This window comes from Hippocampus guttulatus, chromosome 17 (assembly GCF_054856545.1).
Source record: "Hippocampus guttulatus isolate MCC_2025c chromosome 17, RoL_Hgut_1.0, whole genome shotgun sequence".
Lineage (NCBI taxonomy): Eukaryota > Metazoa > Chordata > Actinopteri > Syngnathiformes > Syngnathidae > Hippocampus > Hippocampus guttulatus.
This window is the reverse complement of record NC_141277.1, coordinates 4,640,675-4,661,131: the sequence shown is the minus strand read 5'-3', so window position 1 is coordinate 4,661,131 and position 20,457 is coordinate 4,640,675. Positions and strand designations below refer to the sequence as shown.

At 44.0% G+C, this 20,457-nt stretch overlaps 2 protein-coding genes across 14 annotated transcripts in view; both read right to left on the bottom strand.

The window, feature by feature from the left end:
* Positions 1-7,419, bottom strand: part of rabgap1 (RAB GTPase activating protein 1) — a 45,204-nt gene extending 37,785 nt beyond the window's left edge. The window contains exons 1-4 of one of the 7 annotated variants that reach the window (XM_086134488.1): positions 7,280-7,419; positions 4,135-4,222; positions 3,967-4,054; positions 1,226-1,255 (exon numbers count right to left, since the gene is read on the bottom strand). Coding sequence is in view for 5 of the 7 variants with exons in the window: in XM_086134482.1 (XP_085990608.1) it covers positions 1,226-1,255; positions 3,967-4,119 (183 nt within the window). In the remaining 2 variants the exon portion in view is untranslated. Of the gene's footprint in view, positions 1-1,225; positions 1,256-3,957; positions 4,223-7,279 lie in introns of all 7 variants that reach the window. The other 6 variants (XM_086134482.1, XM_086134489.1, XM_086134483.1 and 3 more) reach the window with 6 other exon arrangements.
* A 446-nt stretch (positions 7,420-7,865) lies between these two features.
* Positions 7,866-20,457, bottom strand: part of rc3h2 (ring finger and CCCH-type domains 2) — a 22,105-nt gene continuing 9,513 nt past the window's right edge. For 4 of the 7 annotated variants that reach the window (XM_086135854.1, XM_086135856.1, XM_086135855.1 and 1 more), the window contains exons 3-20: positions 20,331-20,448; positions 20,010-20,243; positions 19,751-19,926; positions 18,691-18,891; positions 18,171-18,303; positions 17,732-17,850; positions 17,536-17,645; positions 16,725-17,000; positions 16,271-16,482; positions 15,618-15,916; positions 15,400-15,546; positions 13,598-13,792; positions 13,041-13,208; positions 12,647-12,917; positions 12,105-12,189; positions 11,740-11,866; positions 11,507-11,667; positions 7,866-11,224 (exon numbers count right to left, since the gene is read on the bottom strand). In XM_086135854.1, coding sequence (XP_085991980.1) covers positions 11,074-11,224; positions 11,507-11,667; positions 11,740-11,866; positions 12,105-12,189; positions 12,647-12,917; positions 13,041-13,208; positions 13,598-13,792; positions 15,400-15,546; positions 15,618-15,916; positions 16,271-16,482; positions 16,725-17,000; positions 17,536-17,645; positions 17,732-17,850; positions 18,171-18,303; positions 18,691-18,891; positions 19,751-19,926; positions 20,010-20,243; positions 20,331-20,448 — 3,183 coding nt within the window. In that variant the 3' untranslated portion in view covers positions 7,866-11,073. The remainder of the gene's footprint in view (positions 11,225-11,506; positions 11,668-11,739; positions 11,867-12,104; positions 12,190-12,646; positions 12,918-13,040; positions 13,209-13,597; positions 13,793-15,399; positions 15,547-15,617; positions 15,917-16,270; positions 16,483-16,724; positions 17,001-17,535; positions 17,646-17,731; positions 17,851-18,170; positions 18,304-18,690; positions 18,892-19,750; positions 19,927-20,009; positions 20,244-20,330; positions 20,449-20,457) is intronic. The other 3 variants (XM_086135859.1, XM_086135860.1, XM_086135858.1) reach the window with 3 other exon arrangements.

The following is a 20,457-nucleotide window of genomic DNA, read 5'->3' as shown; positions in this document are numbered from 1 at the left end:
CACACACACACACACACACACACACACACACACACACACACACACACACACACACACACACACACACAGAATTCAAATGGAGACATTTAGGGCCAAACAGATGTCAGTAAACCGAAAAACACTGATTAAAAATCACTGAAGCAAAGCCTGCAAAATCACATTTTTCTACGACATGTGATTGACCACAACATGGTGCTGATAAGTGAGCAACTTCAGTGCATTAATAAATCCTCCTTTTGTATCCCTGCTTCTCACCTTATTCTTGGAAGACATAATGTGCATCAAGTGATTGCTCTGTGGACAAGCATCCTGTTTTTTACATCTCTTACCATTTTAGTGATTAGTAGGTCAGTAAAAATGTAAGTTGTGTAAATGGTGGAGTTAGGCCAACGCTAACTGCATACGAAACAAGTAAAAGTACATACATTCTAATCTTAAGGCTATAAATGAATCAAACCAAGCACACGCAGAACCGTCTCACCGCTAGCTCTTCTGCTCACATTGGACCACCACCGTGTCATGAGGGTCAACTTCACACTAAACAAGTCATATTACGTCGATATCAATGCGTTACTTTACTTTTATTTTGAAGTTAGCCTTCGTAAGCAATCGTTGTGGTCGATGACTTAAATCGAGGCTGGCCTGACTAATTCTTAGTGTACAAAAGGTAAAATATTCAATCCCCAGCGCTCGAGCGCACTGGTGCACCACTTATGTGCACCCCTGAATAAAATCTTATAATGTTCATTGATTACGATGACACCAACCTTTTCAGGTTACAATTTTTTTTTACAAATGAATTTGCACATCTGCGTAAGAATATCGTATTTAGAGCCATGGCTTAGTAGGGCTTTTCATCCAACCATTTACTGTAATTAAGACTACGATGCACGAATAGGTTCGCTCTCAATGACATCAGGTTCTAACCTCCAAATGCAAATCAGAAGTCTGTTGCATATTGATGACATTGCATTGAAAGCCAGTCCTAAAAACTTGCGCGAATGTTCAGGCGACACTACATATGAATACTTCTTTCTAATGCTATCACCATGAGAGCTAAATCAACGCAGTGACCAACTCGTGGGCTCACTCAACAGCCAGCAAATGAACAAGAGAGCACAAATCACGGACAGTCACCACTGGATCACGTTACAGAGAGAGAGAGAGAGAGATACGAAGAATACAAAGAGGAGGCGGAAGAGAGCAAAGAGTCAAAGAGACTGACCTTAAAGCTGACCCCTTCCTCTGAAATCACCTGCATAACAGACAACAAGTTTAGACACACTGATTCCTCTCTGACGTGATGGACAGTACAAGAGACGGCGCAGGTGAAAAACCAAATCATGATGTCGGGAGTGAATGAAGGGTTTTCTCCCGAGCTGTCATAAATGATGGACAGTCAAATCACCACCTTAACCCATTGTACACCACAACAAAAACTTTGGGCTTTGAAATGAAAGGTGACAATTGACTGAATTTGACTGAATCCCTTCAAATACTACGGTCAACAAAAAATGGATTCTCTTTGAACTATCACCCTGAGTAACCTGCTGAGAGATTTTTCCCCTTCTCTGATCTGCTCAGAAAATGGCCTAGTAGACAATGATAAATATCATATTTACAATGGCAAATCCGACTGCGGAACTGACCGTGGGTGTGATGTAAAACGGCATGATATCCAATTAGGAGACAATGAAAAGAGTGCGCTGTTGCCGCATTCAAATAGAGGAACTGAGTGTTTGTATTTATGCCGTTACACGTCGTATCAGTCATTTACCGCAGCAATAATGACGAGAAGAAGAACTGTGATCTACTTGCCAAATAAGCTAAGAGTTACCATCTTCTACTGCTACTTTTGCGACGAGTGCTATTCTTTGCTGCTACTCCAGCGGTTTGGATGCCCTGTGGTGCCATATTGCCTCTCCAAGATCTGTCTTCTGGTATGGGGGAAGGAGACTTGCAATGGTCAGTAGACATATTGTGTTCAGTGTGATGCTTGGTCAGTTTGAGTACACCGAGCTTAAAAGCAGTAAGAACACACAAGAATGTTTTTTTTTGTCTTTGCTACTTCTTGGTTTATGAGACAACACAAGTGAATACTTTTGTGATTTGCAGCTTCATCCAGGTCCTCACAAAACACTTCGTTCCGAACAATGTGCACCACTTTCATCTAAATCTTTTTTTTGGGGGGGGGATTCATGAGAATAGCATAAGAGAGACAAATTTTCCAGTGTTATTCAAGTGAACTAGAACTATGTTGAGATGTTTCTAAAATGTTGTCCCTCCCATATAGCTAAACAAGGTGACCAGAATATTGCCAATAAAGTATAAAAGTGCAAACTACCACCATGTGAATAAATACATCGTTCAATCAATTAATACCTCTCTGACTGTGTCAAAAAGAATGCCGACTTTTATGCCGGTCTTGTGTTGGCTCTCGGAGGCTTGTCCGAGTCTACACACCGTTCATGTTGTCGTGGCGCCATCTTCTGGTATCTCGCCATAAAACACTTTTGGAAATGTTGAGAAGTGGTCACGGGCAGAAAATGGTGACCAAGGGGAAATGTGATTAGGGTCAATGAAATCACTGTCGACGTAATGAACGTCAAAAAATGCCTTCACTGAGAGAGGAAAGGGAGGGACAGGAGACGAGGTGGTAACCTGAACCCCTTTGGGACACACACAAGATGGTGCCTGCCTGACTGCAGTTCCTCCCTCGCAAAGTCCTCCCCTCCCTTTGTGACACGACACACCCTTGCAACAAACAGAAACAAAAATAACAAAGAATGAGTCCAAAGCAGGAGCAGCTGCACGAAAGTGGCCGGCCAGCAGTCGGCCACGCTGTGCTATGACGCATACGGCATCGTCGACCATTGTAGCACATGCTAATGTCATTAATTCCGAGATGCACAGGATGGATAGAGTCACCTTTGACTCCTTCCTCGCTCCACGTTGTTCCCTTCTTTCTTTGTGACTGTCAATCACGCATGCCAGCGGTCTCAAAAGACATTTCATGGAAACAGGAGAGCGACTATTCAAATGCCAAAGATACCACCCAAGAAGGAGCAAATATCCAAGGTCAAACAATCTTTTTTTTTATTTTACCCAGATCTAATTGTACAGCATCACAAACAACTTTTAATTGACTTACAGTAGATGACAGCATCAATGAAGAACTTAGGGAAAATATGCCTCAAATAGTGCCTGAAATCCATCCGTCCGTCCATCCATTGGTCAGTGATTAATCAATGGATTAGTATTGACACTCCCCAATGTGGATGGAGCACAATGTCATGACTGCAAACAAGCCGAGACAGAATTCACAGTACCTCCGCTGGTTACAGTGAAATCATTCGCCTCCAGTTTTCCTCCATCGCTTGACGACAGAATTCCGCCGAATCAAAAGCATTCTCAACAATAACCGAATTAACCAATTGCTAAACATGCCCAACGCTGCGACGACCAACGTCTCGGGGAATGAGGCCCAACATTTTGAAAAAGCATGCCAGGGGTTTCTTAATCCAGACACAGGTAACAAAGGGTAAGAAAAGAAGAAGTGAAACCCCAAATGGTTAAGCTTGATGGTTAGTGTGTAAAAAGCCAATGTGGAAAAGGAGTGAGAAATGAAAATCAATTGCAACTTCTGACTTGTGATTTTAGCAAATGATCAAGATGGAAAAAGACAATGAGTATGAGGATCATCAAGTTCTGAACTGGTCCTCAATAAACAATTTAAGGGAGATAAAATGATGCATTTTTTAAATATATTTTCACAAATAGGCCGATTGGTTCTTTAATTTTACACTTGATAATTGGGCAGGCAATCCAGAGAACCAACATTTAGTCTGAAAGCAATTCAAAAGTACATTTTCCATAATAGGATCCCCTTTAAGTGAATAAAAACTAATAAAAGCCAGCCGTCCCTCGCACCCTGGTGCATCCACACCTGAGACTCACCGTCCTTACCTTCAATCCCGTCTTTTCGTCATCACTACCATTATTAGTGGACGAGGGTGTCTCGTCCCCCAGCCGGGACACCAGGACAAAGTCCTCACTGTTAAGAGTGGACACCGAGTCTGACGACACGCTAATCTTCCCCACCAAGCCCTTGTCATCCATGGCAGTCGCTCTTACGCTCAGCCACTCTGCTCATGAATGGAAGACGCGAAGAGGAGGAGGAGGAGGAAGGAAGAAGCGGTGGGAGATGATGTGCAAAAATCACCTGGAAAAAGAAAAAAAGGACAGAATTAAAAGCGGTTAGCGCATCGACCTCAAAGTGCTGAGGTACCGGGTTCAATTCCAGCTCCGGCCTCCCTGTGTGGAATTTGCATGTTCTCCCCGGGCCTGCGTGGGTTTTCCCCGGGTACTCGCGGTTTCCTCCCGCATTCCAAAAAAAAAAAAACATGCATGGCAGGCTAATGAGCCGCCGAATGTCCGAGGGAGGAATATACAAAGTAGCGCGACAAGCTCTTGTTGCAATTATCACGCAACACAGGTTGGCTTCAACAGACTGTTTGCCTATAAAAAAATTTTTAAAAATCTGTTTATGCTTTTTGGACCCAAAATTGGGAATAAACCAACTGGTTTTTTTTTTTTTTTTCCCCAAAAGAGCACCATCTCGGCAAAGGATCAGCGGAATTGTAAAGACAAAAAGAACGGCACCTAGCACACAGAGAGGCTACCCGACATGAACTGGCGGCTCTGACACGGCCACAAAGAAGGCCTTGTCACACTCGGGGGGGGGCCTGCCTAGCATGAGCATCAGGATCAACGCTCCGCCGCGCCTGCCAAGCTGCACGCTCGCTTAACGGCAGTAAAGCGCGAGTACATGTACACAAGCCTCGCAATTTACAACCTGGAACTACTTGCAAGTGTTCGTATCCCGGGCCAGAAATAAAGCACACACAATGTGAAGTTGATCCTTGCTGCTTCAGAGGTCGTGATTGTTCTGAATGTCTAAGTTACAAAAGAGTTCAATGAAAAAGTTGCAAATTAACATTTATTTTTTTTTTTTCTGTGTGCGACGGTTAAGAAAGATGCTGTTCCAATGTTGACGTAAGGGTGCCAAAAAGCGAGTGTGGAGATCAGTTATGTCTCATGTGGAAAAAGCTCTCCTGCTTGCTCAAAACGGGACTTGCCGACTCGTGAGGGAGCGTCCACTTTTTTTGTTTTGTGGCAGCTGAACGGGCTTTGTGGCAGCTGAACCCTCTCAGCTGTGAACAATGCACAGATAAGAAAAGGATAATAGTGACCGAAAATAAGTGAGACACTGGGAGCAGCGCACAAGCAGCACATAAAAGAAAAGGGCAGCGCAATCTTTTGTCCAAAGGAAGAAAGCATTGTGTACTACTCAAAAGAACTGCCATTCCCGTCACTAATTTGAACTGATGCCGGCAAATATCAGACAATGGACACATCTGAGGTTTCTTTGGATTAGGAAATCAAGCCGAGCCGCTCACGGTGACAATATTAACGCAGCCGGAAATTGTTTTGAAGGACACTTGCTCATGTGAGCGAAGCAATTCCAAGCTGTCAATCAGCACAGTTCAAGATGCTGCACTTCACACTGGCTGTTATATTATGTAATGCTGTGGGGTATTCGTTTCACATAATGCGTATTCATGTGGCTGTAATTTGTCGCGGTGTACAAGTGCACTACATCATATTGTTAAAACATTTTTGAATACATTATAAAGCCATGACAATGGAAAAATAGAACAAGCCAGTGTCAACCTGAATTTTCACATATGTATGTCGTATTTAAAAACTTGGCTGGTGTATATCTTGGAATCATAGAAGAGATGAGAATTATAATTATGGGAATAATTTTTCGGGGGAATATTTTGACATATTCCCCAAAATTAAGTCAGAATTACAGAAAAATAAAATTTAAATCCAGGCCAGCCGATTGAATCATCTGACTTTAGCTCTTAAAATCGTAAATTTTTCTAACCCATTTTTTCAGATTTATTTATTTACTCATTCATTTTGATTTTCTACACATGAAGAGATTACAACACAAGAAAATGCTGCTCTCTTGATTCGATAGTCAACTAATTGCGACTATGACGTCTCTGATCCACTGGTTAAAGGACACTTTGATTCTCTCCTCTTTCATCTCAAACTGCTTCAAACAACAAAGCGTGTGACGGAAAAGTGGTTAGGACTGCACGACTGTCCGTGTTTTATGTTATGTGTTGTTTTTATTATTTTACTTTATGTTAACTGTTTTGTTAAGCGCTTTGTTACAGCTGCCGCTGTTGTGAAAGCGCTATATAAATCATCATGTATTGTATTGTTGGAGATTAGTCAACGAGCAAAATAATCGTTTGTGGCAGCCCTAGTGTATAACGAATATGAAATGATGTATTGTAATACAGGATAGTATATGGTTTGTATGTTAAGAAACAGATTGGAAGAGGACCTTGAAAAAAATAATTGCATATTAAATTGCAACTGCAATATAAAGGCGGGGTGTTGCAATTAGATTATTTGTCACACTCATTTGGTCCTAATCCCTGACCAATGCTGTATGATTCAACAATGCCCTACATCTTATTATCACCCTAACTTGAATAAATAAACGCCACACCCCAAATCAACACCCACCCAGAAAAGGCAAGAAAATCTTGCTCACGGATTTATCAGCAGTGATCTGAAAGTGCACGAAGAAAAGCATCATCCATCACACCCAGATTCACTTCTCAATGGGAGCAAAACAAAACAATCAGGCCATGTGGGTTCAGGCATTGGATTTGATGGACGTCACGCCTTGTTAGCACACATTATACTGCTAGCCTGGACATTTAATTGGCTTTCTGGCACCCAACTTAATCCGGACACGAGCAAACCTACTACCCTTAGTGATGCACGCAAACACCACCACGATCTGAAATGTATTCCAAACACAAACGCCGTCGCATGAAGAGTTTGCTTTGATGAATTGATCCAACTCTGAACTTGTAGTTAGCGTCAACCTGACTGCCAAGGGTTAGCCGTCACAGCGACATGGCAGCCTGTCCATTTAAACAGCGGCCAAGGTCGTTGACTGCCAAGCTAAACGTTTGTCAAGGTAATAGTTGCCACGCGAGGTTGTTGCAGACATGCATTGCCGCGTATGTAGGCAGGGAGGAGGAAAATCCTGGATGCAGGCCACTATACAACAGCCTGCTGTCAAGCTAGCCTGCTATGCCGATCACACTTCACACTGACAATTGTTCCCCCCAACGAAGAAGCAGTCAACATTCATAAGCGCTTCAGGGCGTTGAAGTTCTCCTACCTTTAAATCGCCGCAGCTATAAGCTCTCATGTGACGTTTGACGCGACATTGTCGTACACCAATTTCGTCACAAGCCAAACAGCATCCGTCCGAGCTGTAAACACAAGCCCCGAGCAACCCGCTGTCACCGCTGTTGCGCATGCGCGTGTTTGTTACGCCCCCTTGCGTGCCCCTGCATTAGGATGCCCTCTATATCAAACGCGCATGCGCCACACGCGCACACTACTTCGAATTGACTGTCGATTTAGGGTGCTTTTGTTTTTTAAATCGTGCCAGATTTTTGTAACATAATTAGACCTATATTAAAAATGCTAATTTCATAATCATTCAATATACATCTTCCACAAAAAATTAGGTAACATGTATTCAGTTATGGGAAAAAAATGAATCACTGTACATTCATACACACATGTGAATACAAACAGTATAAATTATGCAGTTATATGCAGTAATTTTCAAGATTTGGGAAGGATATACCCACTTTCCTTGGCAAAAATCTTGTGATTTTACATGTGTTTCATTGAAAAAGAAACTTGAGGTTTGGAATTGTGATGGCATTTCAACATAAAGAATAAAAGAACAAACATGAAGTTTAGTTGCTTTATTGTTGCATGCACCCAGTCTCAGCTCACAGTGCAACACAGAAGCACTTTGTTGCTTAACATCACTGTCATATGCAAGAAAAGACAAGGAAACAACCCACACAGCCACGCTCACAATAGCCAACTGCTCACACGACGGCCATCGAAATGAATCATTTAAAAGTCACTCTTCATCAACACGTAGACTTTACTGTCGTCAAGCGTTAGCATTTTGTAAAAAGGAAACCTTTCATAAAGTGGCATTTCCAAGGAAATAAATGGAATACATAACTGTATTATTTCAATGAAGGGACGTCTTACATTATACTGTCTCTCAAGGATTTTCATTTTCTTCCTTCTGAAACATTAGACAACTGCCCCACTGACTCGAACCTTCAACCAAATCTGATCGGGTCAGATAAATAAACCGAGCAATCCATCGACAGATGGCGCCGGACTAGATACAAGGATGGATGCATACCATCTCTTCAATAGTTTCAACCAAACAACAGATTTGCGAATAAAGCGTCTAATACAGACATGAGTAACAGGAAAACATCAGTTCATCTGTTTATGTTTCACATTTAACAAATAGCCCCCCCCTCCATATAATATCAAGAGTTAAGACGCACAAGTTCTTAGAACCCAAACCATGAATACAATTACAACAACTAATAATAATTATAAGAATAATAATCAGCGTGAATGAGCAAACAAGTAGCATGCTCTTGCAAGTCACTGTAACATTACGCACAGTTAGAACGTTAACAGTACCACAAAGTACCACATTGCCTTGGGGCGCTATCTGAGGAAACACGGTACTTGCACAAATAATTTAATGGCATGACGATAATTGCGGAGCAACAAAATTCTTTACTGGGGAAACCTCAGGTTAAGTTTGATAACAAAAATATTATCTCACAGTTCTTGCTAATCGTTCATTCGATGGCACTTGAGCTGACTTGAAAAGTGTTGTCAACAGATGCGGCGCAACGGTGGCTCACAGAGCTGAACTTGGTTGACATACAAAAAGCGTACAAAATATTCATTTCCCAAGCGGTTCTCATATGCCATAACAAAATATGACTAGGATATGCATATACAGTACAGAGGATATGTATGCACATCGCCGGGTTTTATATTTACGACACCGTGAACGTTTTCAAATATCGTGATTGCAGTCCTGATACGAAATACTCGGACAAACAACTTCACAGAAGTTAGCGGCTGCACAAAATGCACACACAAAACAAAGACCAGAAAGGAACAGAACCACTACCATGCAGGTAGATTCAATGTTAGCAGGGGGCTTTCATGACAGTGCTTCTTAGATTTGAGTTCTAGTTATATTTGCTTTAAGGGACCGTATATGGCCCACAGGCTTTAGGTTCCGCACCCCAGTCTCTGGTGCATCGCGGTTACTACGGTGCACAGGATTTTAAGAGCCATTTTCTTCTACATACAATGGTTTCTACGGTGGAATTTCCTAACGGGGGTTTGAAATGCTCTTTGCGGCTCCCCTTTATTTGAAAGAAACATTCAGAGACATTTCGATGATGCGGATGTTGAGATACTGCGGGATGTTGTTGTATAATACTTATCCGACACACTTAAAAAAGTTTGAAGAATCACCATTTTGTTTTTCTTATGCACTACAAAGAAAAAAAAACATTTCAGGCTTTCATAATCCATGCACCAGTGGGTTAATATCATATTTTGTTGTGTACAACAAATGGCAAGGATCGTAACCTTTAATTGACTTGATTCCAGTTCGATAACGTGTTTTCTGGTGTCACCTGCAGCAATGAATAACGGCGCAAAAGTCATGGGACCTGATGACGGCGCCATCGGCCATTCCTTGGTGGCTCCAGTTCAAAGCATCATATGACATGCAGAAGAAAAAGCCTTGTTTTGAGTCATCGCGCAGACAAGACATTTGTTGTCCACTCCCGCTGGGGATGAGATTCCAAAGCTAACCGCCAAACGCGTGGTGTCATGTTTGCTTGATGCATCGAGCCTGATGGCATCATCAGATGACCACAATGAATCCAAATTTTTTTCCGTTCATTTTCCAGGACGACATCTAAAGTATGTTCCGGGTCATTTTAAAATAGCTTCGTCATTGTCCGTGTCAAGTTATGAATTACAGATCTTTTCCAAACAACCTAATAGCCTGCCTGACAATTGTAAATGAATGAATAATCTTAACATTGTCAGGGGAAGGTGCATTTTTTTTAATTTTTATTTTTGCAAGTGCTCTGTTCGACTTGTGCTCCTTACGCAACCACACAAACTACCGTAGGGTTATTTCTGATATGCTTTTGACTCTTTTACTGCCATTAGCAGCCTTTTCCGTGATTTAACACAGAGTGGTAAACCAGAAATTTGACCCGGCACAGACTCAGTGTCCAGCAATATTGCACCTGTGTAAAGGAGTGACATTTTTAACCCATTTGTGTGTATTTGGGGTCACTTTAGGAAAAACAAATTAGTTCAAAATTTTGTACGAGGATTTTTTTTTCTTTCCCCATTTGAAAAGTGTGACAATAACCAGGAAAAGTCTGGCCCCTCACTCCAATATAAGCATAAAGGAAGTAGTGTATGTGGTACCTTTAAGACCCGCTGCCTCTCAATGCACCTGTCAGGAATTTGTTTTTGTTGCACAATTCGAGCTCATTTTACATTATTTCCTATGGGAAAATCATTCGGACTTTGGTGGTGCCACTGTATGTGAAACCAGTAATAAATTATTGTTAGAAGTAGTCGGAGTGGTAGAAATAGAACTGCGTTATTGTGCTTCAGCATGCAAAATTGGTACATTTTCTACCGTCGAATGCGATATCTTTTTTTTTCCCCCTTTCTTGCGTCCACTATTGCCGCTGAAATGTCGCAAATTTGCCCATCGCAAGACGAATAAAGGACGAATAAATCTAGTACATGAAAGGACTGTATTCATGCGTCATAGAAAAAGACAGATGTTTTTCCAAGGCACGAGCAATACAAAAAAAGTATGCGCAATCGTTTTAAACTCATAGCACAAAAAACCCCCCCAGACATTTATAAATTAGTGATTCTCACCTTCACATGGGGGTGGGGGGGGGGGCTTGGGGGTCCTGCTGTGTTAAAACCACAACAGAATTAATTTTATGTAAACTATATAATTTGAGTCAAAGTGCGTGTGGAGGGTGATGTTGTTGTGATATGAAATATCCCTTAGCTTCCACTAAGCAGCATCTCCGTCCCGGGCGCTTCGGGACAAGAGCGAGGGGAGGAGTCGCCGCCGGGCAGAGGCGTTCCCGTCCGCAGCACCAGCTTGCCGACGGCCAGACCTCCCGAGACCAAGCCTATGGGTGACAGCGACTTCCTGGAAGTAAAGCAAAAAGAACTCCTGTTTACAGATAAATTTTAAAAAAATCCTTTTTCTGTACAGATGGTTTTTGTGACATTTTCCAATACCGGTAATTAACTCATTCAGTACCAGCCAATTCTAGGCCAAGTCTGAAAAGACGTTTTAAAACGTCTTTGGGAGTGAATGAGTTCAAAAGTGATCCGACAGGAAAAATGACAGGTTTGATTTGCAAAGAGCTAATTTAGAGTCTGTCTGCGCACTTGAGGTTAATCCTCGACATGATTCCTCACAAGTCACCTGAAGGCCATCTTTTTCAGCAGGTAAGTGTCCATTTTATCCGTTGAAGTGTCCTCAGCGTGGTGTTCCTTGAGCGGGGATGACAGCAACGGAGAGGAGCAAGTCGGTGCCAGGAGGTGAGAAGCATCTTCGGAGTATGGCGCGGCCAGCTCCAAAGAATCCTGAGAGGTAAAAAGGACAAGACGATGGAAAAGGTACAGTCCGGCAATTCAAAGTGCTTTTTCAAGCTCTACCTGAGACGTGATGTCCTGTGGCTCCGAGTCCTCCATGTCCAGAGCGCGCAGCTCAAGCTCAATGTCTCGTTCGGGGCCCGGCTCGCTCTTGTCACTGTCCCGATCTTGGCTGAAGGCTGTCTGGTGGCTTTGAAGATCACATGCAATTTTCTCGCTTGATGAATGTCGACAAAGCTGCTCACTCAAACCGCAAATGCACGCAAAGGGCGCCAGGTGACAAAATAAAACTGTCAGTCATGCAAATGATCAAAGTGCATCTTTTTTTTTTTTAACATACAGTCAGTAAAGTCGGACGTGTTCTCATTCTTTAATAATCACTCAACAAAAATAAGCGGCAGAATCTGCAGACGTGTAAAATGTTGTACCTTTCTCGGAAGCTGGAGTGGCTGGAAGAATCAGATCCCCTTGAGCACCATCTGTACTCGCTGCGATCCAAGGGGCAGTTATAATCTGGCAAATATAACGATACAAATGAATTCAAATGTCAAGGACCACAGTTGGGCGGCCTGGTGATCGACTGGTTAGTGCGTCGGCCTCACAGTGCGGAGGTGCAGGGTTCGATTCTGAATATGAATATTGAATGTATATTTATGACAGATATATCCCAAAAAGGTCCGAGATTTTTTTCCCCCCAAAAATAACATTTAAAAAATCTCAATCCATTTGTGGGTGGATACATGGACTGGATGTACTAAATAGTTGTCCAGAGAAGATCCCCAAATTTCCTCGACCTTGGTTAAAAAGACATTGACGGGTTTGTTTAATAGTGTTGCCATTAGCGATAGCTTGTTTTGTTTTGTTTTTTTTCCACCCGGGAGTGCAGTAGGTGAACCATGATGGCAAAATGTCCGACGATGTGATCACTGCCGTTCAGGAAAACGTTTTACAACTTGTTGGTCACGCTTACCTTTAAAGTTGACGGGCGTGGTGCTGGCGCCAGCCTGGCAAGCGGTGGACTGGACGGGATCGGTGGTGTGGTAGCCCGAGCGAGACGCCCTGGATATGGCCCCCCACTTGGAGATAATGGGCCCCTCGCTGAAGGGAATGATGGGATCCTCTTCTTTCAGTCGCCTGTAGTGATCTGACGAGTGAAGCCAGCACTTTGGGACGCCGCCGCAAGTGACGCTGCCGTCGCTGCCAACACCTCCGCCGCTGCCACTGCTGCAACCGTCCAACTGCTAAGTGAGAAACAAGTCTTACACAGCGCCAGACTTGACATTTGCAAAAAAAAAACAAAAAAAAATTTTTTTATTAATACATCGTGCGAACAAACGACTAATTTGTGTGCACAAACGACTCACCGACTGCTCCAAGGCGGAGTGAGACGCAGTTGGTGTGAGTGCCTCAGGTTCAAAGGGGCTGAGACAGGGGCCAACAGTCGAGCCGCAGGACCACGGCGAGTAGTGCGCCAGGCTCTCCTGGCCTCTGAAGCGGCACCCCATACACTGACCCGCACTGGTCTCCACATGCTGCAACAAACGCAAAGTCTTATTGTCATTCTCTTTATTTTTAACATGAATAGGAACGTAAGTAATGATTATAGGGGCACCAATTTAGAGGAAGCCTTCCAAGAGATTACAGAGCTGTACATTGCACATCAATTTCGCAAAACTTTAGTCAGCAGAATTCGACAGTCGCTGCTCGTTATAAGTCTCGAATGATGCTTTTTTTTCTCACACATGCACCCACGCTCGCCGCAGTTGAGCCATGATTTGATCGGCCATAGTTGCTAAGCAACTATCTCCCACTTGCACAGTATGAGACCCGGGGCCTGGCGGAAGCTCTCCGAGCGGGTAATTCAATTAAGCATAAAGACGTTAACTCAACAAGTACCGCTGCGTCTTGTAATGACTCGTACCGTAATGGTCAATCCAGGCTGCCGCTCGGAATCGCTGCGTACATCGGCTCCGAAGTCGACGTTGAAAATGGCTGAAGGCTGCGAGGGCCTGCTGGTGCTGTGATGATGATGATGATGATGGTGGTGGTGATGCGCCCACTGCTCTTGCTTACGTCGGAATAGGTCGTCGTAGACCACGGGTACCCGGCCGTACTCCTGGAAAAACAATCATGCATACAAGTGAGAAGGAAGGTCACGATGAGACTTTTATGGGTTGCGAGGATGAAAAGCAGAGCGAGGGGCATGAACCTAATGAAAAGCTCAAAAGATCCATCCGGCCATTTTTCATCGTGCTTGTCACGGGTCGCGGGTGGGCTGAACTTCCTACCTCAGCCTCACCAGCGATACAGAAAATGCTTTTGTCACCATTGCAAATGTTCTTTCACGAAACACAATCTCATTCAGTTAAAGTTTAACAGTGCTTCTTTTCAATAACACATTGCAATTACAAAATATGTCGGCTGCAGCAGTGCTGGCGGAGTAGGACGAGGAGAAAATGCACGGAAGTGAGTGGGGGCGGCAGAGACATATTTCGGTAGGTACAAGTAGGAGGATGGAGTACATACAGAGGTGGTTCGGGGGGGCTCCGCGACTGGCAGTGAACGGAGAGGTGACAAATGTGGGCGTAAGACAAACTCAAGGAAAGGAATGTTTTTGCGTTTTGAAATCAGAGAATTAAAATAATAATAATAATACAGATTAAGGGATGCTAGCAGATCCGTTTTAAAAATCACTCTCAGCAGAGACCACTACTCATTATTCAATCAAAACGGATAACTTGTGTTCATAATTTTGAAAGGCGCTTATAAATAAAGTGTATTATTATTGTTATTATTATCTACGTTTTAAAATCGATAAATGTATGTCATCTTTCAAATTAAAAGTGCAATGTACCATGTTGTAAAAACAACATGAACCCTTTCAGGGACAGCGGTTACGACAGTGGACACCTTATCATGTTGTCACATTACAGGGCGCATGAAAGGGGTTAAATGGACAAAAGTCTGTGGACACGAGTCTCGATCAATTAATGAATCAATCGTGTCATTTTACACTGATATTAAATGACGATGCATATTTTATTATTTTACACCCAAAATATAGCCAATCCATCATATAATAGTTTGATATGCATTTGAATCGATTTTTTTTTCCCCGCCCCTGTTCCTCATTCTTTTCACTCACTGTTGAAATGTTCATCACCTCTGGACATTTCCACAAATACCGTAGCAGCACTTCAGGTTTATAGATGCCATGTCAGCTCTTCGGGCGGTGTGTGCTGCGGTAGTGACATCTGTCGTGACACATAGCGCTATCAGTCATCGTAAAGGTAATTGCAGCCAACTTGTGGCAAAATACTGGGATTTTTTTTTCGTTTTGTTTTGTTTTTCAGAAAAAAAAGTGGTTTAAGTTGTGGAACCTTTTTTTTCTTTTTTTTCCAAGCGGAAGATTTAACCAGCGATTAATTTGAGCATGGTGTCGGAGGTCATCATTTTGAGGGAATGAGGGTCCACAGAGCAACCGTCAAACAGCCTCAGGCCCAACTCGCAAGTGTTCTTTTGGATAACGTCCCAAAAATTGGGTCCACATCGTGTGCCGTGCTAATTTCTAAAAGTGAAACTTGTATAACTTCTGTACCTCTCGGTAAACTCACTAGACACACGATCAAATCGTTCATGATTTTATCTTCAATCATTTGAATGATTTTTGCACTTTATCTATGATATTCTAACATACCGATATGCATGCGCATTTGCACCCACCCTGTGCAGCGCCGCACGGTGCTCGGATCCAGAGCAGAAGTTGCTGTCTAGCGAGTTGAATCTCTCCCTGAGTGGAGGCTGGTAGACGGAGGAATGCAGCACCTCCGGAGGCAACGAATTACTCCTGGCGTCCTCTCGATGGTACAGCTGCAATGTGAATATGCAGATGTGTTCATAACAGCAAAGATGCATTTGATAGAATGAACAGAAGGCTCAACCTGAGGTCTCCACACTCTTCTGCTGTCGTAAAGTGGTGCATAAACCCCGTGGGCAGAAGCCAGAGGTCCATACGGAGGCTGCCCTGGGTGGTGGTGGAAGACGGCGGTTCCCATGCGCTCTCTCGGTGGATGCGGAGGATATCCCGCGGAAGGAGAGGAGGGGTTTTGATGGGCTATCTGAGGCTCGCCGGGAAAGGGGGACGGCGGCAAAGAGGATTCTGGGACGTTGGAAGATCTGAGAAAGCGAGCCATGCAGGGTTTGTGTGGAGGGTGGAGAGTAGATGGGTAGTAGGAACCTGCTAGGGGATGAGCAGAGAAATATATTTTACTTTCTTGTCAATATATGCTATTATGATTGAGGTGCTCACTGCATTTCCTCAAATAGCGTTTTACACTCTAATTCATGGTGTGAAAGTCAAGGCCCGGGGGCCAGATCTGGCCCGCCACATCATTTTATATGGCCCGCGAGCAAAATGAGTCGAATTGATGCTGTGTTAAATTCCTCCATCCATTTTCTCGAACATTTGTCCTCATTCGGGTTGCGTGTGAGCAGGAGCATAAAGCAGACGACTCCACCCTGGACACCCGGTCCTCTTTTTAATTTCATAAACAGCCCCCGTTTGAGGAAATACCGTATTCAAAGAAGGACTCACAGTTTGGCTGGTAGCGGGCCGCGTCGTACGCAGATTGTTGCTCCTGGTAGAACAGCTCCGAGGCCTGAGAAGGATGAGGCACTCGTAGCATGAGGGGACCACCGTGTTTGGACACTGAGCCCCCGCCACCATCGGTCACCCGTCCCATGGCAGTCAAAGGAAACGACGCTGCGGAGTGGCTGACGGGAGTTCTGGGAGGGGACGCGGGCTTCCTCAAGAAGAAAGCGGCAATAAAAACAACTAAGTACATTGTTGAATAGAAGACAAAATCCTGTCATATTTTATAGAAAGTGTTCAAAAGAAAGCCAATTCCTAATTAATTTCCATGTTCAAAATAATTTTGTAATCTTGTTCTTTCGTGAGATGGGGATTTTTTTTGTTTGTTTCGTTATTGCACAATTTGAGGGAATACAGTCAGAGCAAAAACTTGTCATATTCAAAAGAAGATGCTTACTGTTCAGCTGAACCCAGGAAGGTCATACTGGCGCCACTTGGCCCATTGGACCCACTTGCCCCGACGGATTCGCTGAGCACGACTCTCGCGATGTCGTCCATGGGCTCAGCTCCTCTGGAGATGAGTTGCGGGTGAGGGCCACCTTCCTTCAGGGTGTCCTCTCCAACTCCCGCGGCCCCGTCATTGTGGATGCCGCCCTCCGCCGTGAAGTTTTTACCACCGGATGGAGGGAATGCACGGCCAAGACTTCCGCTCTTCTTGTTCTTCAAGCGAAATCTGTAAAGACAATTATGGAATTGATCAGCAGGTATCTCAACGCAAAATTTTTTCGATGAGAAAGATCGGTCGTTTACGTCATGGGAATTCTGAGCAAAGGCATTCTGCTGTTTGGCGCAATCATTTTCCTGATTTATCACAAAGTTCGGAAGGTGGCAGCACTTTTGGGCAATCGTTTAGCTACCTGTCCTGAGACTTGGGCGATGTGCAAGTTCACGAGCAGATTGGATACAATTCCTGAACTCGTTCGCAAAAGGGATGCCAACTTGGAAAAGCTCTCAGTGAGAATTGACCACAATATCGGGTTCTTTGGAATCCCATAAGAACCAGAGACACTCAAGGCAGACAGAAAATCGGAGCGCAGCACGTGTCACTTGTGACAATTAAATTCGACTTTCATTTCAATAAATAAAATTCCATTGAATGCTACAAAAAAAAGAAAAAAAAATCAATTTGACTTTTCTCTCTGGACTAGTACCAAATGGCTCAAAATGCCCATCCCTACATTTGAAAGTAACATCTGCCATTCACTCACTTGTCGAGTTCATCCTGCGTGTGTGCAAATGTGCAGTTACTTCCTCTCGGACAACCTCCCTGATGACGAAGATCTCTGCACATGCTGGTCTTATACTTGCTGTTCAGAGGCTGCAAACGCCACAAACAAAGTATACATATGATGCAACTGTTCATCAAAGACCAAAATCTGCACAGCTGCATACTCAAGTGACTACCTGCGGGGTGTCGTGGCCTTTCTTACTGAAGTTTTGGATGAACTCTACCAGGCCATGAACCACCAACTTCACAGCCAACATCACATTTTCCAGCTCTTCCCAGGATGGTGCTGCATCATCTATGCAAATACAAAGAAACGATCACTTCGCAATACTATAACTGTGTTTTCTTCTCGATATGTTATTCCAATCTCAGACTACGGCCAAAGCATTTGTCTCTCTAAGACAGCACAGGGATGAGTCACGGCTCATGCCTACAGAGATTCCTTTGCGAGCAATGTTTTTGTGTGGCCGTGTGAGGCGTCTTCAGATATCTCAACCCAAACTCAGATACAGCAAAAGGGAGTCTCCCTTTCTCGAAATCTGCCCTATGAGTAGTCATCATTAGAGCCCATCACACAAATCGATCTAATCTAAAACCAAGTGACGTATACTGTACCTGTATTGTGGTCTATGTTGGCCAGCAGCTCGAGGTGAGCTCTGAGACTGGTGAGGTTGGCTGGGTCTCCTGTCCTCTGCAGGACGATGGTCAGCTCCTGGACACTCTTTGCAAACGACTCTGGAGACTGCAACTACACAGTAATAAATGCTAATGCCGGTCTTCTTTTCTTTCTTTTTTTTTTATAATATACGTAAACAAAAAAAAAGTTTTCTCAGATTTGCAGGATTTCTCAAAGGTATTAAAATGCATCATGTATTGCCATAACGTTAGAGTACTGTATAGTAAAAACTGTCAAATAACCCAATAAAACAATCGTCTGATATTTGCTAGAGCACTTGTTCAACGCTTGTTGAAAAAAAAAAGAACACAAAACAAAGAGCAAAAGTTGTGGAGAGCGATGTTGTCATTTGCTTTCACTATGAGCGAAGGAGGGGAAAAAAATCGATTAAAATGGAACTTTTGTGCAAAAAAAGCCCAGCTGTACCCTGTCTTAGAGTATGAGTCAAATGACTGAGACCTTGTCAATGATGGACTGCATGTGCGACTTGTGGACCAGGTCCCCATACAGCAGAGAAGACCACTGCTCGGGCGAGATGCGGAGGCCAGCTTCCATGGCGATGTGCACAATTTGAGCGTCGTGTTCTCTCCTCAGAGCTTCGTACGTGCGGAATTCCTCCTTCAGCTGCATCAGTGAGGAGTCTTCATCTCGCTTGGTTACCTGGATGATGATGCAGGAAGACGTTTGATCATTTCTTTTTACATTGTGATATGTTTTATTTTCAAACTTCATACCCTTTGACCCGCCATATCACATAAGGCTTGTTCTAGCTATAGATATCCCCCACAGATAGCAAGCTAGCTAGCTACATAGCCTACCAGCTAGCTTGCTAGCTATCTGTGGACGGCTCAGTGTATTATTAGGAGGTGTGATAAATCTTCAGACATGTCAACTCAAATTCAGATCATGAAAAGGGAATCTCCCTTTTTCAGAATCTGCCCTATGAGTAATCATCATTAGACGACATCACACCGATCCGCTTAGCTCAGCATGAACGAAAGTTGTCATCGTCTCATGTCTTTGCTCTGCCACCTCATTTTGACCTACTTCTGGATCTGCAAGACAGGTCGTGCCGGTATGCAAATTTAGAAGGCTCTTACATCACCAGTAAATAGTTGGCATTTGTGGCCTGCCAGCTATGTGCAACATCGCGTAACCGGCACAGAAATATACACGGACATGTCCAGAGTGGTCCGCGTATTAGTTACTTGTACTTGACTTTTGTATCCACGGGTGGTGCTCGGTTTGTGTTCCGAGGTTACGAAGGTCAAACGCGCATTCATGTACATTTATGATGGGGTTTTTTTCCCCATTACACTATATGGCAGGTTCTTACTCAGGTCAAATTCAACAAATAAGACCTCAGAACAACTATTATAAAAGGCCTGACCACATTTAGTGTAACCCACAAATGCTCATCCTATGAAATAATAAACCTTTGTTCAGTTGTTGCACAATATTTTCTTTTATGTTCAGGGTGGCCCTTGCCTTGGAGGAATTTCCAAATGTTGCACCGTACCTTGAAGCAAGAGGCCCTGTAGAGGAGCTGCACCACATGGCCAATGCTTGTTTTGGAAGCCTGAGGGAAGCGCCCCTCCAACTTTTGCACAACAAACAACACCAGCACCTTCCTGGACAGTGCCGAACCGTCCTCCAGAGCCAACAGCACAAGCTTCAGGGCATCCTCCTGCATGGCTGAAGCGGAGAAGAATTGACTAAGAAGTAGCGGAGCAGACGTGATCTTTTTGTTTCTGTTTTAAATGGTGACGTAGACTCACCAGGCCCCAGGAATTGGCATCCCCGCGCCCTCACCGCAGCCCAGAGGTTGGCGGACAGCTGCTGGGGGTTCTGGTGAAGCAGGATGAGCTCGGTCACCGTCCGCTCCCCCAGCGACCGGCCCGCTCGTACGGCCCGCAGGCGGCCTTCCTCCTCCACCAGCTGGCAGTTGACCAGCGTCACCAGCTTCCTCTGCATGGGACGGCTGAGTGCACTCGAACTCGGAGGCGCCACGCCTGCAGCAGGAGCACATTCAGCTTTATTTTATTCTCCATCATTGATTTGAACATCAGAAACTGTCATTTACGAAGCAAAATTCGTACCTTTCGTGCCGCTAATTGGTTTGAGGTATAGCGCCAGCTCTTCCACACACACCCTGCAGGCCTCATAGTGTCCAACATCTGTCGCACTGCTCAGGCTGACTGGCTGCACGTCCGGAACCTAAATGAC